Below are 15,361 nucleotides of genomic sequence, written 5' to 3'. Positions count from 1 at the left end.
AAAAGAGCACGATAACCTGTTTAATCACGACTTATTCCCTTCAGATGCCAAATAATGCTGGCCGTTAAGAAACTTTGTTTCACCACAGTTCTTGCATATTCAAAACTGCGGAGCGTGCACTGGTGCAGAAAGGATTAAGAATTTTCAATTGTTTGACAAGTTTTGTCATGTTTACAACATGTGGGATCCGTGCGAGATCAATCACTCCACAGAAACATCAGATAGAGAAACCAGCTATTTCCATGTTTAGTATACTTTGAAAGCATACTTATCCAGCCACTATAACAATGTGAAATACAGTGAAAACCAATTAAACGAGTGAAGCTGCTACACGACAAAATGCGTTATTTAAGAAAGTTCCAAGCAGCTCGAAAAGACGGGACAAGCAGCATTTGGCCGGTCTCTTTTCTTTGCCCTTTGTTTACGTCTTTTTGCGCTGGTTGTAATTTTCTTAAATATGAATGCATACCAACTCGACCAACTTTCAGTACCTCTGGTTCTGGACAGCATGCCAACACCAAGAGCAAGCACCCAACTGTCTACGTTCCAACGCATTTCATTGAAACCCTTCACGCATACTACAGTAGAACCCCGCTGTTACGTTCCTCACTGCTGCGTTTTCCCGGCTGCTACGTCGTTTTCATCCGGTCCCGGCACAGCTTCCATAGGATCCAATGTATAAGGAACCCCGCTGTTACGTCGTAGCTGTGAAAACGTTCCCGCATGATGCGTCGCAACCCGAACCCGCCTGGGCTAAAGTAGGCAACGCACTCCAACCGCTATTTTGGCTTTTGACGAGTTTTGACCGGGCTTGGCCGGGCTTGGCTATGGAACTGGCTGCAAGAAGCCGCACGCCAGTTCGAGAGGCCGCCACTAGATGGCCATTCGTGAAAAATGCTCTCACTATCATCACTGCGATAATGGTCACCGCATGGTTTGTTGGACGGGTCGACTCACGGAGGAAGGAAACTCGGGAGAGGCCCTCACATCACGCTTTGTGAAGCTATAGCTAAAGGGAAGCCGGATGTTGGCGTTGCTCATGGCGTTGCTCCGCCTATCGGGCCAGCTCTCCTCTCTTGTTTACATTTCTCGTGAAACCACGCCGCACTGCGCGCAACCGGGCTGCTCGGACACGCGTGCTGTGCAGCAATACTAAACAATCGTTAGCACGTTAGCATGATTACGCCAAAGAGGGCAAAATTTCCCGCGGATATTCCTCCGCCCGTTGCCATTGCCGTGGCGCGGTGACGACGAGGAGCACGAGCCGCATGATGCCGGGGAGTTGCCAAATCCTAGCTTTGGAAAAGCCATCGCGGCTCTGGACCTCCGCAGGTACGTCGCACCTCACAGCGACGCTGACAGCAATGCGGCCTTCCAGGCTATTGAGAAACGTGTGCTGATTTCTAGCGAGCGAAAGAAACGACAAGCCACCATTCTAGACTTTTTAAAGTTCTAAGCGCACTCTGTGGAAATACATTGCCTATAGTTGAAGCTGCACTTTTTTCATTCATTTTTGGAGCTTTCCTCACTGTTGCGTTTTCCCGGCTGTTACATTTTTTTTCCTTGGTCCGGTGAAAAACGTATGAACGGGGTTCCACTGTATTATTCAAAGTTGCAGCACATGTTAATAGAGAGCTTTAGAATAGGGGCCCTAATAGTTTGGGGCCCCAAAGAGCTTTGTGGGTGTTAGTGTTGGGGAACGCGGGAGCGAAGTGTTTTAAAATAGGGTCTGCATTTGCGGGTAGTGTCTTGCGCTTGGAGCAGCACTACGGTGTCAGAGAAAAGCTATTCTAAATAATTAAATAAAATATACCATTGTATGATAAGAGTAATTTTGACATTCCTGTGTCCGTGTTTAGAGGTTACTCTAGGAGCAGCAAGCAATTAATTGTGCTTAGTTTTCAGTAGCCAACTTTATGTGCCTTCACCAGCCAAGTTAAGCCGTGCTAGGCCTACGAGCCACGAATTCGGCAATCGAATTCGGAATCAGGGGGCGTCTAATAACCACAGTCAGTTCTCCTAGCTTGTGAACTTCATGCGTTACTGCGCATTGAACCTAGTTTGGCGCTAGGTTAAAGGTGTCGCTTCGATGGGTGCCGCCATGTTTGTTCGTGCAAGGCTTTTGGGGCTCCTGCTAAATCAGTGAAATAGCGTGCCCAATGCAAAACCCGAATGCAGTTTGCATCTCGCGCATGCGCAGTGGCTGCGACGCTATTTCTTTGAAGCCCTAAACGTTTGAGGCCCCAATTCTAAAACTCTCTAATAAGACATGTTGCAAGGTGTTTGCGACATGTTTTAAAGGTCCTTATTTTCATTTATGCTATATTATCTTTGCGTGCACAAGTGGTTATGATGGATATGGGATTATCATGAACTGTCTATAAAGGTGTCAACGTTATTAGCAACACAGTCGGGTGAAAGTGCCACATGCGAGTGGAGAAGCAGTGTAAAAATGGTGGCTCAACTGGTCAAGCCCATGCATGTTCATTGAGGGATCAGGGCTAGGTGTTCATAAAAGCCGTGTGTGGTATTTAGTGCAGTTTCGCTATTGCGGCTGACTATGTGAAAGGGTAGGCACTACTTGCCTGGTGATCCCCAATGTGTAAATGGCTGAATAGTGAAAATATTTCTTTATGTTTGCTTTCGTGCGAGCATTGTACTCGCAGAAATGAAGCCAGGAAGCTACAAAGGCATGCACAACTGTTTTCGAGATGTCTTGTGTCTGTCTCACCAAGTCCTGCAGTGAGGAGAGGCATTCCCAGAAGCCCTGAAGAGCCTGGGAGTACTGGAGTCTATGGTGGAAGGCCCAGCTTTCGAGCCACGTCTTGGCCCCCGTAGATGTGTCGTGGAACCGCTGAAATGGAGGCGCAGCATTTAAAACGTCAAACACTCTGCGTGTTTAGCCAAGCCTATTTAGCCAAGCCTAGCCAAGCACTGCTTATGTGAACTGTTGGTGTGATCTGATCTGGGATGGTATTCACGGACCATGACTTTCGGGGATACTTTCACGAGATTAGTGTATCGTTGAAGAAATAGTCATGAACAAGTGGCAGTAAGCAAGTTGCCAAACAAGATGTCTCGGCACTGTGCCAAGAACGCTGTCTTCCGTAGAAGCCAACACGCTCAGTGCTAGTCACATCAATTCTCACAAAAGTGATACCGTCCGAGAATACTGACCCTATTCTTGTCACGCACGTATGCTTAGTACACCCCAAATAAGCTTTACTTCATGTGATACATGCTACAAGCTGCACCTTTTAGGAAATGCTCAAAACTAACACATCATGATATCCGCGCAAGAAAATGAGAATTTGTGCTTGGTAATAAACCTCCAGAATCAGTGCAGGATGACAATTGTCATTGCCAATTTGTCACAGGAGACCCACGTTCACGAAAAGGAGGCTTACAGAAGAAATATTACGCAGATTCTGCACACTGTGGATGAATGTTATGCAAAGCATTTTGCAGCCAGACAGCCGTTCAGCTGCATTTTAGGTTCCTCAAAGTGCTACCAGATTTATCAACATGTCTGCACAATCTGCGAGCACTTGTGTGTGCGACATCAGTGTACGTGATGGTGATAGTGAGATGATATCAGCAGCAAGACGGTGATGATATATAGTATGACATTTATGGCATGGTTGATTTTCTAGTACTCTGGATAAGAAATGTTCCAAGTTGTCCTGTCATGACCTGGGCCAATTCTGAAGGTGATGCAGTCAAGTACAGCATCTCAAAGTGTTAGTGGCCACAAGAAGAGAATGAAGTAAACTGGTACGCTCTCACTCTTTTAGGCAACTTGTTGCTATGTGACATGACACATGCAAAAGACAGTGGAAAAGTTTGCTATTATTTGCATGTTTCATTCCTCCATATGTTCTCATTCATGCTATGAGGCTTGAAGCCCACACCAGTTGTCTCAAAGTACTAGTCGGTGTTGACTTGAGAGAAGTACACTTAAAATTGTGGCCTCGTGGTTGGAACATCAGTCTGTAGAGCTGAAAGGCCGAGGTTCAATCCAACCACTGGACACACATGCATATCTTTTTAAGAGGCCCAAAACAAGGCGAGACAGGAACCCACCTACTGACCTATCTATTGACTGTTAAGTGCCTTGGTACAAGGAAAAAAAAAGCTTTGCATTAAAGAAATGAGTTGAAGTGCATTTGGCAGGCGCTATTATTATCATTACTCGTAGCTTACCATTATCTTTGAAAATTGTACAGTATTTGCATATGTGCCATGCAATGAAAAATGATGGGCATATCATCAACAGAATGGAAGATACCAGTGTGAATTAAGAGGGCAAACAGGGGCTAGACAACATTCCAGCCGAGAATAATAATAAAAAAAAGAAATGGATTTGAGGAGGCTGCGCATTGCATAGAGCAGATAACTGGTGGTCTATTATAGCTACATAATGGGTACCAAGGGAAGGGAAGTGCGTTTGAGGGCGGCAGTGAACTAGGTGGACTGATGAAATTGAGAAATTTGCAGGCATAGGATGGGAGTCGGCTGATGCAAAACAAGGCATTTGGAGATCACTGGGAGAGAGACAGAGAGAGTGAGTGAGTGAGTGAAGAAACTTTGTTATGAATGCCTGCAGAACGGTTAGCCTTCCCCTGTTAGGGAGGCGTTACTGTGACGCAGCCATGACGTTTTCGCGGCGTGTGGCGCCTCTACTTCGGCCGCGGCCGCACTACTCCCTTGGGTCGACCGCGCCTGCCCCTCTTTTGGGACCCAGAGAGAGAAATAATTTTTATTATAATACAGCCCTTAGTTCAGGGCTATTGCAGTTTACTTTTCTGAGTTTACAGGCGCTGGCATGTTTCTAAACTCGTGAAGGCAATAGGCCTGTGCACGCATCAGTAATCATTGTGGATTGTTGCATGTATCGTTGTAGCTTGATGCTACATTTAGGCAGATGGCAATTTTTCCTTTCATGAATCTTTCTCCACCTTGCAGGATTCTGCAGAACTGATTTGCCATATTGCATTTGTTACACAACATTTTAGTTAAACACGGTTAACTTATGAGGCCACAAAGTTGTTTGAAGCCAGAAGGATGAAGCTTAGTCAAATTCATGTATATTAATTGTCATTACCATGCTGTCTGAACTGACATGCTTGCAGCTCCTGTAGACATTGGCACCAGAGTTCCTCCTAGTAAATTTATTTTGTATGAGACAATGGTGTAGACGGCCAATGAGCAGCACGAAGCTATTCATACCTGGTAGACACCGTTGGCACCTCTGTGTCCAGCAAGGATGGAACCTCCAGATGCCAAAATTTGGAAGCCAGCGGCTCGGATGGCAGCATAACCATCGTTCCTGATCCTCCGCAGTGACCTCACTTCCAGCCCTGATAGCACAGCTGCAAGGGTCTAAACAGCGCAAAGGAAATAATTAACGGAGTTTTATTAAGGAGTGTCACCACAGGACTGGCAAACGGTGCACCAGCCAGAAAACCAACCACCTTAATCTGTAGTTTGAATGGCCAAATAAAATGCATGCAATTGTTAAGCTGGTTAAAACAAAACTGTGCAGAAATGACCTGCAATTTAAACATCAATGAGCATTCCTTCCAAGTCACGTGTGGCAACATTCTAAAGAATAATCTGAAGTCAAACCTACCTTTTCCATTCCGTCACCAGGCTGGTGCTTCCTCTTTCGGCGCAGCCCAAAAATGTAGTCAGCCAGTGTCACCTTGTCCTCAATGCTAAATAGCGATTCGGCAGATTCCAACGTGGACCCCTCATCATGCTTTTCCACATCCATCAGATCATTTCCGTTGGTGTCCATAGAAGCGTCTCTATCACTGCTCGCCGTGAGCGAAGCAAAGTCTGACCCACTACTAGGACTGAGAGAGGTCTCCTCTGGAACTGTGGTGATCTTGTTCAGTGAGAGAGGCTCCCGCATTGTTGACATTGTAGCGCTGCAGTTTCGTTCCGACTCGGGCAAACTTTGGTCCACTGGCAGTGTCTGGCTACGCACCAGGTGATGCTTCCAAGATTCTGACTCGGCGTATAGAATGCGCTGAATCTCCTCGCGGAGCGTCCCCTTGCTCTGAATGTTGCCACTGCTGTGGCGACGCACAACGCCGAGCACGCTCGGTCGAGGTGCGCCGTCGTCGCTCTCGGACCACTCGCTGAACCCGCCAAAATCTGTGGAATCGGACTCGTGCAGCTCAGCAGGGCGCTTCGACAATGGCAGGGAGTCCCACTCCAAGCTGGGCCCTGACGATTCTTTCGCCAGCCTTTCACTGTCCGACTCGAGAGAGTTGCCGAAATCGCTGCCGCTGTCCGGACGAATGTCCGCATCACGGACACTGGCACGACGAATGGATTCCTCGGCACTTTTTTTGCCGACATCGCCCAGCACAACATCGTAGTTCGCCGGAAGCTTTTGGAACACGCGAAGGCTGACCAAATCGGCGTCGAGGTCGAGCAGTTCTTGCTTTGTATCGTGGAGGATGGTCTCTATCTTGTCGATGGTCTCAAACGCCTCGCACGGAACTTCCAGTGGTGCCTGTGCCTTCTCAAAGATACTCAAGTCAGATGCCTCGCTGTCCACAGAAAGCTGGTGAGAGTGTGAATTGCGAAGCCGCAGCAATGCAGAGTCGGAGACCATACCACCCAGAGAGAAGTCGTCGGTCTCTTCGCCCTGACTGTCGACGCGAGATGAGATGAGCTCTTCCGTGCGCCGGTTGCGTTCGCTCAGGGAGCCAATGCTGAAGTTGGCAAGAAGGGAGACAGTGTCATTTGCCCATGGTGTCGCCGCCTCACCTCCGCCTTCATAGGAAAGCGAGTCTAGTAGACCCTCAGGCTCTTGCGAGATGGAGTCATCGGACAGCGGCGCTCGGTCATGATTGTTGTTATTGTTCTTGACGGATGCCGAGAAATCTCCACAGCCGCTGTCTGCCTTGACACTCGGGTTCCCCTTTGGGTTGTGGGTGTTCTGCTGCATAGCACTACTTTCATCTGACTTTGCTTTCCTGGAAAAAGTAATGTGAGCATGTTCAGTGTTAGGTCTCTAAAAAAACAAAAAAAGAAATGAACCAGCAAGTGCACTGAATGCACTTTACGTGGCTCATCACACACAGAGAGGGCAGACTATAATATGAAATGAAAACTGAAAAATAGTTCAGCATAGTTAATATTCGGATTAGTAGTATACTTGTAATGACTCTGAAAACATGAATCAAACATATTGTTGGTGGTGAGAAGGTAAAAACATGGCATGTTTGTGATCTGGCATGACTCAAAGCAAACAGTTACGTTTGGATCGTCTTACTAAAAGATTCACATGGTGGTAATGCAGGATTGCAATGGTTATGCTCTGCAAGAAAAACATGCAATATCTGAGCCGAGAATTTTTGGCTCAAGCTACGATGATTCTACAGCCTAAGCCTAAATAAGCGCAGATATTATAGTCTTAATTGTGCTTTCCTAGAAGGAGTGCACGTGCAAGTATGTTTGCGATTACTAATTAGTGATTATGAATCAAGGCAATTAACACATTAACACTACTTTTTCTTTATGCCAATTTTAATTTAACCAACATTTAACATTTTAGTGCATTGACATGCTACAGCTTTCTTGCAAAATATGCAGACCTGCAGTGTGCTAAATTTTATGTTGCCATGAGGTTGGCATTTTCACATTTTTTGGCGATACCTTATAAATCAACAGCATATCTCCCTTAGTCACTTGAAAACATGACCAACCTTATTCTGCGAAGGAAAAGCAGGCCAAAGCAGTGGTTTTTTAGCCACAGGAATTTCAACACTAGACTTCCATAACTTCAAGCAACACAGTACAGCTCTTTTGCATGGTGGCAGTTTATAGAATAACAACCTCCAGGATCTGTTGCCTTATTTGACATGCATTTATAGTACTCATAAAGCTGGCACACATGGTAAAGCAAAAATAAAATAGAAACTTTCACAATTTCCAGATTTTCACCGGAATCTCAACATTCCTTTGAAAAGTTCTGCAGGCCTCTTCACGCCTACTGCCACACAAATGCAAAGCCCATCACCAAGTTTCCAGTGACAGAGCTCATTAGGAAGTTACTATAGCCCTATATGCAACACAATATTGCTTCCATGGTGCTGTGCTAGTCAGGTTGCATTAGAAAATGTGGGAAAGTGATTTATTTGGCAGGTAATAGTGAATACAGGCAACATTATGTCACCAACTTCGTAGTCACTCAAGTCTCCTGGCTGAGCCCTCAAAAGGTCATAGCACAAGGTCATATACATTGTACAAGTGTAATCGCACAATTGTGTGTGTTGCATAAACATGTAAAAATCATCTGGGCAGGACAGGCAGATGTACGAAGTCTGTTCCTTACAATGTTACATTGCGAAGATGTGCGAAGATGAATTACTAAGCTTGTCGGTAAAACTGTGATAACTGCACATGCAACACATTATTACGTTTACGGAGCGTCAATAACTACAGGAAACATTGCAAGTGCTTAGGGGTGCTCTAAGTTAATGAACCATGATCTATGGCAACACCCACTTGTTGCGATGACGCACGCTGCCACTTTTCTGGTTGTTCTTCACAATGTTGAGCGGCGTCGAAGCCTTTGGCTGCGCACATCCTTGAAAACGCACGTCACCTGACTGGCTGTCAAAGCGTACCGGCTCGTACGGATTGCTCGACGTGACTCCCATGTCCCAAATGTCGTCGTCGCTCAGAAAGCCACCACCGCAGCTTGAGCTGCCGTCCTGCATGCCATGCAAGAAGTAAGGAAAGTTTAGTTGCATTAACCACAACACAACAGACAGAGCAGCTAATGCCCTATGGATATGTGGGCACGCTAAGTTTAGTCACACTAAACATGAGCTACCTACAACACTACTACCAAACTACACTGCCAGTTATATTTAGTTGCAACGAAAGCTTACCCAAACTTTTATGCACTAATTGCCATGTCTTTCATGACAATTTTAGTGACAGATGAATCTTGGTAAATGTAGCACAAGTCTTGCATGGGATGCAGAAAGACAAACAAATGCGCAACAAGATAGGAGAAACAAGTGAAGATATCCTGAACATGCACAGTCACAAAGCAAGTGTATGGCCAGCCTACACAAATACTATTATCACTGCCAGGCATGAAGGCGATGATATCTGCCCCACCACTAAAACATATCCCCTTGAGGGAGTGTGTCCACATTTGTGGACGTGGCTTGTTTTTGCCAGTACTGCTGCGAGGTGGCCAAGAAAAAGCATCGAACAATCGTGCTCCTTGCATCAGTGTGCTTTGATTTCACTGCATTGTGCTGCATATTGCTACACATGACCACTTTGCTGAAAGTACTGTACTACAATGTTTGATAGTACAGTAAAACCTTGTTAAACGGTACCTGCTTAAATAGTAGTTGCATGTTAAGAGTAGTAAAGTCAAATCCCCGACTCAGCGGCCATTGAACATAATGTGTTTTGTATCCGCATAAACCGTACCAACTTATTGCATACGAGTCGGCGGTGGGTCGCTTTATCGGGTGGCCCAGCAGAACAACAAGCCTCAGAGATCAGGGCAACGGCCTCCAAGCGCCCTGTGCGTTTGCGCCTGAAGCCACATCAACATCATTTCGGTGCGGTGCAGAGAGTGTTGTGGCGTCGTGCAAGCGAGGACTCGCGTTATGCGGAAGCTCGGATAAAAAAGATTCCGGATGCTCAGCATGGAAGAAAAATTAGACACCGTTTGCGCTATCGAACGTGACACGAAAAAGTCGGCACTGGCACGCGAGTGGGATCTGCTGTTGACTACGGTGTGTGGCATTTGGATTGCGAAGAAGTTGCTCGGCAGCGCTGCTGCGACCGCGAAGAGATATCAGCTACGAGGTTCGACTTTTCGCCATCGTTGCCTCTGTAGTTGTCGAAATGTCGACTAACGACAGCGATGAGGACGACACGGAAAGTGACAGCACGGGCGATTCAGGCCCAACAGTGGCAGAAGCTGCGCGTTACGTGAGCCTCACGAATGCAATCGGCGCGACGAGAACAGCACCCCGCAATGAAAAAGGCGCCCCGTGACTTCTGCAGCGCTACCGCCCACGTGCATGGAGAACATGCAACGTCAACCAGGAATCTGCCATGCGAGTGTTCTCTGAGAAGAAGGGGCTGGCTGAAAATCTGGCTCGCAGCTTCAGTAAGCTTGAGGCCGATGTCGTCGCTGCTAGGCCGCCGCGGCATCAAACGAAAATAACACTTTTGTCGCGCGAAGTGAAGAAATACTGCATGTCTTTTTCCCCTTTCATCGCAATCTCTCCAAGTTCCGTGTTTCGTTTTTGACAGGTAAGCGGGCGATCCCATGCTATTCCGGTTAAACAGCACTGCCGTTTAGTGTGTACATTTTCCAAGCTCCGGCCAACTACAGTTTAACGACGTTTCACTGTACATGCGATGTGCCGTGTTCCGGCAGCAGTGCCGAAAGAATATTTTTTCTTTTCCTGTAATGCATGCAGTTAATGTTGCGCATTTGCTTTAGCCCTGCGATTCCATTCGTTATATGCAAGACCAGAACATTACTGACTGGTATATAAATATATATTTAATTTGTATTTCATGGCAACTCTGGTCTTTCTTACAATGAAGTGTCGAATGCCTTGGAATAGAGTGGCACAAATTTGACATATTTATAGACAGTCCATCATAAATGTCTACCTGAAGGGATATTATGGAAATGAACAAAGACACATGCATGGTTGTCCAGGCCTTTGATTGAAAATGGAATAGCGTTTACAGATAAAGTTCATTCACATTGAGGTTGCATGCAGGCAGCTGCAGAATTGCAGTAGCAAGAACACTGGTTCCAAATGAATGCATTCTCTTTCTCTTGTGCTCTCCTTGTAACTCAGTAACTGCAGTACGTATGGGAACACATTTATATAGTTCAGCTGTCAATTGTGAAAGCACTGGCGTGCGCGTTCCCTTTCAGCATCCTGCATATAAAGTTGGAACAATTTCCATTAATATGCTACTATGCTGAATCAAATTACTGGAGTGACGCTTGCTCTGCAATATAGCGCATATATATAGTAGGCTATAAATTTTGTCCACCACAACCATAATTAATGAGCCTGTCTAGCTCGAGCTTAAAATGGATGGCCAACAGTGTGTGCATAGTACAGGCTGTATTTATGTAGCGGCACCAAATCTTTGATAGATAGTTGCCTGTGGCAAATAGCAGAACTCCAACCTTTGACCTAAATTAATCAATGGAGATGGCCATTACTTCAATGGGAAATCAAAATGCTGAATTGAATAATTAACATGTTTATGCTAATTACTTTTTATTAAGTACATTGAGGCACATATTTCAATCTATGAATTGTAGCTAGTGGGTATTCTGGGCATGTAGACTTGGAACGAATTCTGAGGATGGCACCGGTTTTGAGATATGTACAGTCAAACTTGCAATAAAAATGTGCTGTTGTTCCACTTACTTTTTAAAGAAAATGCCATTTTATGCACTGAAGCGCCAGACTAACCGGAATGCCATGCATTTTGTCGGACACTTTGAAAATGAATAGTTCAAAAGTGGCGCAGTTCAGAGAATTCATTCCAATTGCACATGCCTTGCGAACTCACTGGCTGCAATTCGTAAATTAATATATGCGGCATAATGTGATTAGGAAGACAGTGCAATTGAGTTAATTATTCAGTTAAGAATTGATTTCTCACGGAAGTAGTGGTCACCTCGAGGAGTAATTGACTTCCAAGGATTAGAGAATTGTGCTGTCTGCCCCAGGCAATTTTTTTAAAAATTGGTGCAGCTAAAACAAGAAAGAAAGAACACCCAGTGTAGCATGCCTGCATTGCCCTTGCGAGTGCTGTGCTATGTGTGAGAGTAAACAAACCACTATGTTGCAACTTTTAAGCAGCTGTCAGCCACCGAACATCAAGATCAACACAACTTGAAATTAATTTACATGGCAAGAGATCGACCTATAATGTCCTCAAGAGGAAGACTGGCGCCGTGTCATAGTAAAACCCTAACAATATACTAAAATGGTACGACAGCAAAACTAATTCACTCGGCAGCTTTTCTGGCTGTGAAAGCCAATTTATGGAACATGAAGTCCATGCATGGCACTACTGCTGAAAGCATGCCCGCAATTTTGTGCACATCCTTTATTGCGAAAAATTTTATCTTCCAGTTGAAGTTCTGCACCTGCAAGGTGCAAAACTAAAAACTTTCTGTGCCTCTCTCAGTAAAAAAATAGCATTCAGGTGTTGCTATGGCCATTATTGTCACCTCTGAGACTTAAGCTTTCGGCTACAAATGGTTGTTGGGGCACCTGAAGCAAAGGGCATGCAACATTTAAGCCAATTTAACCGAGGCTGCCTTGCTAAAAGTGACCAAGCTGCACACGGTCAAAGAAACCAAAGGCAACAGCAAACTCGCCCTACATGGCGTGGTTACACACATCCAGATGCTCCCTTTCTTGTAACTTTACGTTCGCAGCCATGAAATGTTGTCGGCAAGTTTAGTCCGCCAACAAGAAACCAGACGACTTGCATACCCGACAAACTACAAAGAAAAGAAAGCAAAGCAATGAAGTATAAAGAAACGTGCAGCTTTTGGTTAAAAAAAGAAAAAGAAGCGCTGATATCATGCATAAGCAGAGGAGATAGTAGTGCACAGGCTCCCAAGTCACGGTGCGGTGCCAATAATAGTGCGTAAACACAAAATACGAAAAACGTACACATTTTTTTTCAGCTTGGGCATGCTCGGTCACAGGCTGGGGCTGAAAAGGCAAAGCAGCAAATTGCGTTGCAAAGGCCGCCGAATGTACCAACGAACTACACAGAGTGTCATTCAATACTGCGCAACCAGGCGCCTCTGGCATCGTTGTCTAGGGAACTAGATTTTCGTTTAGACGTGCAGAAACGCCCATGTCTCTTATTGTGCTTTTTCCCCTAGTAGGGACCAATTAGGCATCGTGAATAACAAAATTAAATCCATGAAAGTGCATCAGTTAAGAATAAAGCTCTTCGTTATGTGCTTGCAACACCTTTAACTCCCAAAAAGCTATATTAACTAACATTATTTTAACATCGCGAAACCAGCACAACAACCCTGTGAGGATGACTTTATAACCAATACTACTTATCAGATATTTTAAAAAAGGAGCACATATAAAAATACCTACAGTGCATTCATGGATCCAGCATTATACCGTATTCATTAATCACTCCCAAGTATAACAAAATTTAAACTAGCACTGATGCCAGGGTGTTTTTGAAGTTGGGACATCTGTTCTGAGGTCAAATAAATGTTACCAGGCAACACATTTTGGGGCTCGATGACGCAACAACTACCTTTGCAGCGTAGTTACCTAAGGACAATAAGCATGTTAGAAGTCTGCAGGAAACGGTGCAAGAAAGCCGTTCTGGGCTACAAAGCTTGCCAAAAAAATGCAACAGCGAAACATTTTGAAACATGTCCTATTGGCACGTAATGACAAAGCAAGCATATGGGATATGTAAGGGCAGGGCAGCACTAGCAGCTAATTGGCAAGAGACACTCAGGCAGAATGACTTGCATAATTAGAGCTTTGCTCACAATGTCGCCAAAAGATGCCTGGCTGGTGTCGGGTAGTGATGCCTCGCTGATCTCAGACTCATTGTCACTTTCTAGGTAGCACTCCTGCAAAGCAGACATGATGAGATTTGCAATACATGAAAGAGTTGTCAAACTGCTCGTTTAGCACAGTCTCAAAACAGCTGTCACAAGATTGGTTAGGCACAGCTGTGTAAACTCTTAATGCAATACACTGCAGCTCTGCGAACCTGTAGGCTGCCATGTTCGACTCCGGATATCCAGCTCCGCACATGGGCTTTCCGCAGCGACGCTGTCTCCCTTTTGGACTTCCTGCGCCTGCGGAAGCGCTGCCTCAGCTGGCAGTAGAGCTTGTAGCAGACGAAGGAGCCAACGCCCAGCAGAAGGATGACACTAGTGGTGCGCACTGCAATGTAAATCAATATGTCCTCTTCAGTCATGGTGCAGACATTTGTGTATGCAATTTGTTTCTGCCACTTCTGTCCAGTAGGCAAGGAGGAAAAATACACATACATTGAACTGTGAGCCATGTGAAACCTCCGTTTACCCTATGTTGTTCCAGTTCATTTCAGGCTGCAGATTGCTGCTACGCATGACCGCCTTGCTAAAGACACTAACATGTTTGACTGAATGTTCCGACATGTTGTGTACCCGTCAGCAATTAAAGGAATAGCTTTTCCTTCCTCGCAATGCCTGCAGCCCAAAATCAATTTGCACGTTGATTGCACATGTGGTTTGAGCCGATGATACAAACTGTTAAAAAAAGATATAATACAGCATGACTGATTGTATACTAAATTGAAAGTTAATTAGTCTGTAATTATGAGTACTCGCTCAGAATCCTACCATATTGGAATTTCTTTTAATGGAGTCTATGCCTATGCATCCACGCATAAAAAGGGGGGCAGAGGTGTTGGAGATATTGGCAAGAAAGTACCCCTTTGCAAGGACAAGCTCAGTGCAATCCTTCTCATAATACTCTTTACAAATGATTCATTTGAGTGGTGAGCCATCTTTTTCGCCTACGCAGTATTACATACAATTTTCTAGATCACTTGGTTCTGCTTGCCATGCTCGCACTCGCTGAATAGTTAGGCTCACTCCCTGTGTACTGGTCGTAAAACATTCTCGAAAGCACTGTTTCTCCCCCTCTCACTTTTGCAACAGTTCGTTATTATGGTACATGACTATATTATGCTTAGTGTTACACTGACAAGAGGCGTCTGCATGTACGTACTTGCGCTACGTACGTCCATGTCATGTCCCTTATGTTTGTCAGCGTAACACTAAGCACAATATAATCATGAACGCCTACCAACTAGCCTCGTTCATTGCTTTACTAATCGTTATTATGGCTTGTTTCTAAGACTTGTCGATAGAATTACTTTGCTGCTTTGGAAATGTCACATGAAACTTGAAAAAAAAAAAAAAGCTTCCTGTGTTAACCATACAAAAAATCCCCTTGGTGTAAGTGCGTGTCACCCTCCCCCACATAATTTTTTTGGAACTGGCTTAAAGAATGTATGTATTCCATTAGTTTGTGTATAGCAAGACAATCTCCACGCAGGTGCCCAAAGTAACTGCGTAGGTTGTGCAGTGTAGCTAGTTCTGTGGTGTGGCCTATATGGATGGACAGATATGTTGAGGATTGAAATAACATACTACATAAACAAGACAGAATCGCAGACTAACACAATGAGGGATCCTGCTGCATTTCGATGTGAACTCAGACAAGCTCAATCAATATTTTTTAATTCCAACCTCTTTTGCAAATTTTGG

General features: G+C 45.0%; 1 protein-coding gene across 5 annotated transcripts in view; it reads right to left on the bottom strand.

Moving 5' to 3' along the window:
* Window positions 1-15,361, bottom strand: part of LOC126517553 (uncharacterized) — a 103,730-nt gene that overhangs the window by 9,366 nt on the left and 79,003 nt on the right. For 4 of the 5 annotated variants that reach the window (XM_050167303.3, XM_050167302.3, XM_050167301.3 and 1 more), the window contains exons 2-8: window positions 13,813-13,988; window positions 13,586-13,669; window positions 12,726-12,767; window positions 8,527-8,735; window positions 5,633-6,992; window positions 5,230-5,382; window positions 2,732-2,854 (exon numbers count right to left, since the gene is read on the bottom strand). In XM_050167303.3, the coding sequence (XP_050023260.1) occupies window positions 2,732-2,854; window positions 5,230-5,382; window positions 5,633-6,992; window positions 8,527-8,735; window positions 12,726-12,767; window positions 13,586-13,669; window positions 13,813-13,988 (2,147 nt within the window). The remainder of the gene's footprint in view (window positions 1-2,731; window positions 2,855-5,229; window positions 5,383-5,632; window positions 6,993-8,526; window positions 8,736-12,725; window positions 12,768-13,585; window positions 13,670-13,812; window positions 13,989-15,361) is intronic. The other variant, XM_050167300.3, reaches the window with a different exon arrangement.

The sequence above is a fragment of the Dermacentor andersoni genome, chromosome 11 (genome assembly GCF_023375885.2).
Source record: "Dermacentor andersoni chromosome 11, qqDerAnde1_hic_scaffold, whole genome shotgun sequence".
Taxonomy (NCBI): Eukaryota; Metazoa; Arthropoda; class Arachnida; order Ixodida; family Ixodidae; genus Dermacentor; species Dermacentor andersoni.
Note: the sequence above shows the minus strand (reverse complement) of the source record. Positions and strands in the feature narration are given on the sequence as shown.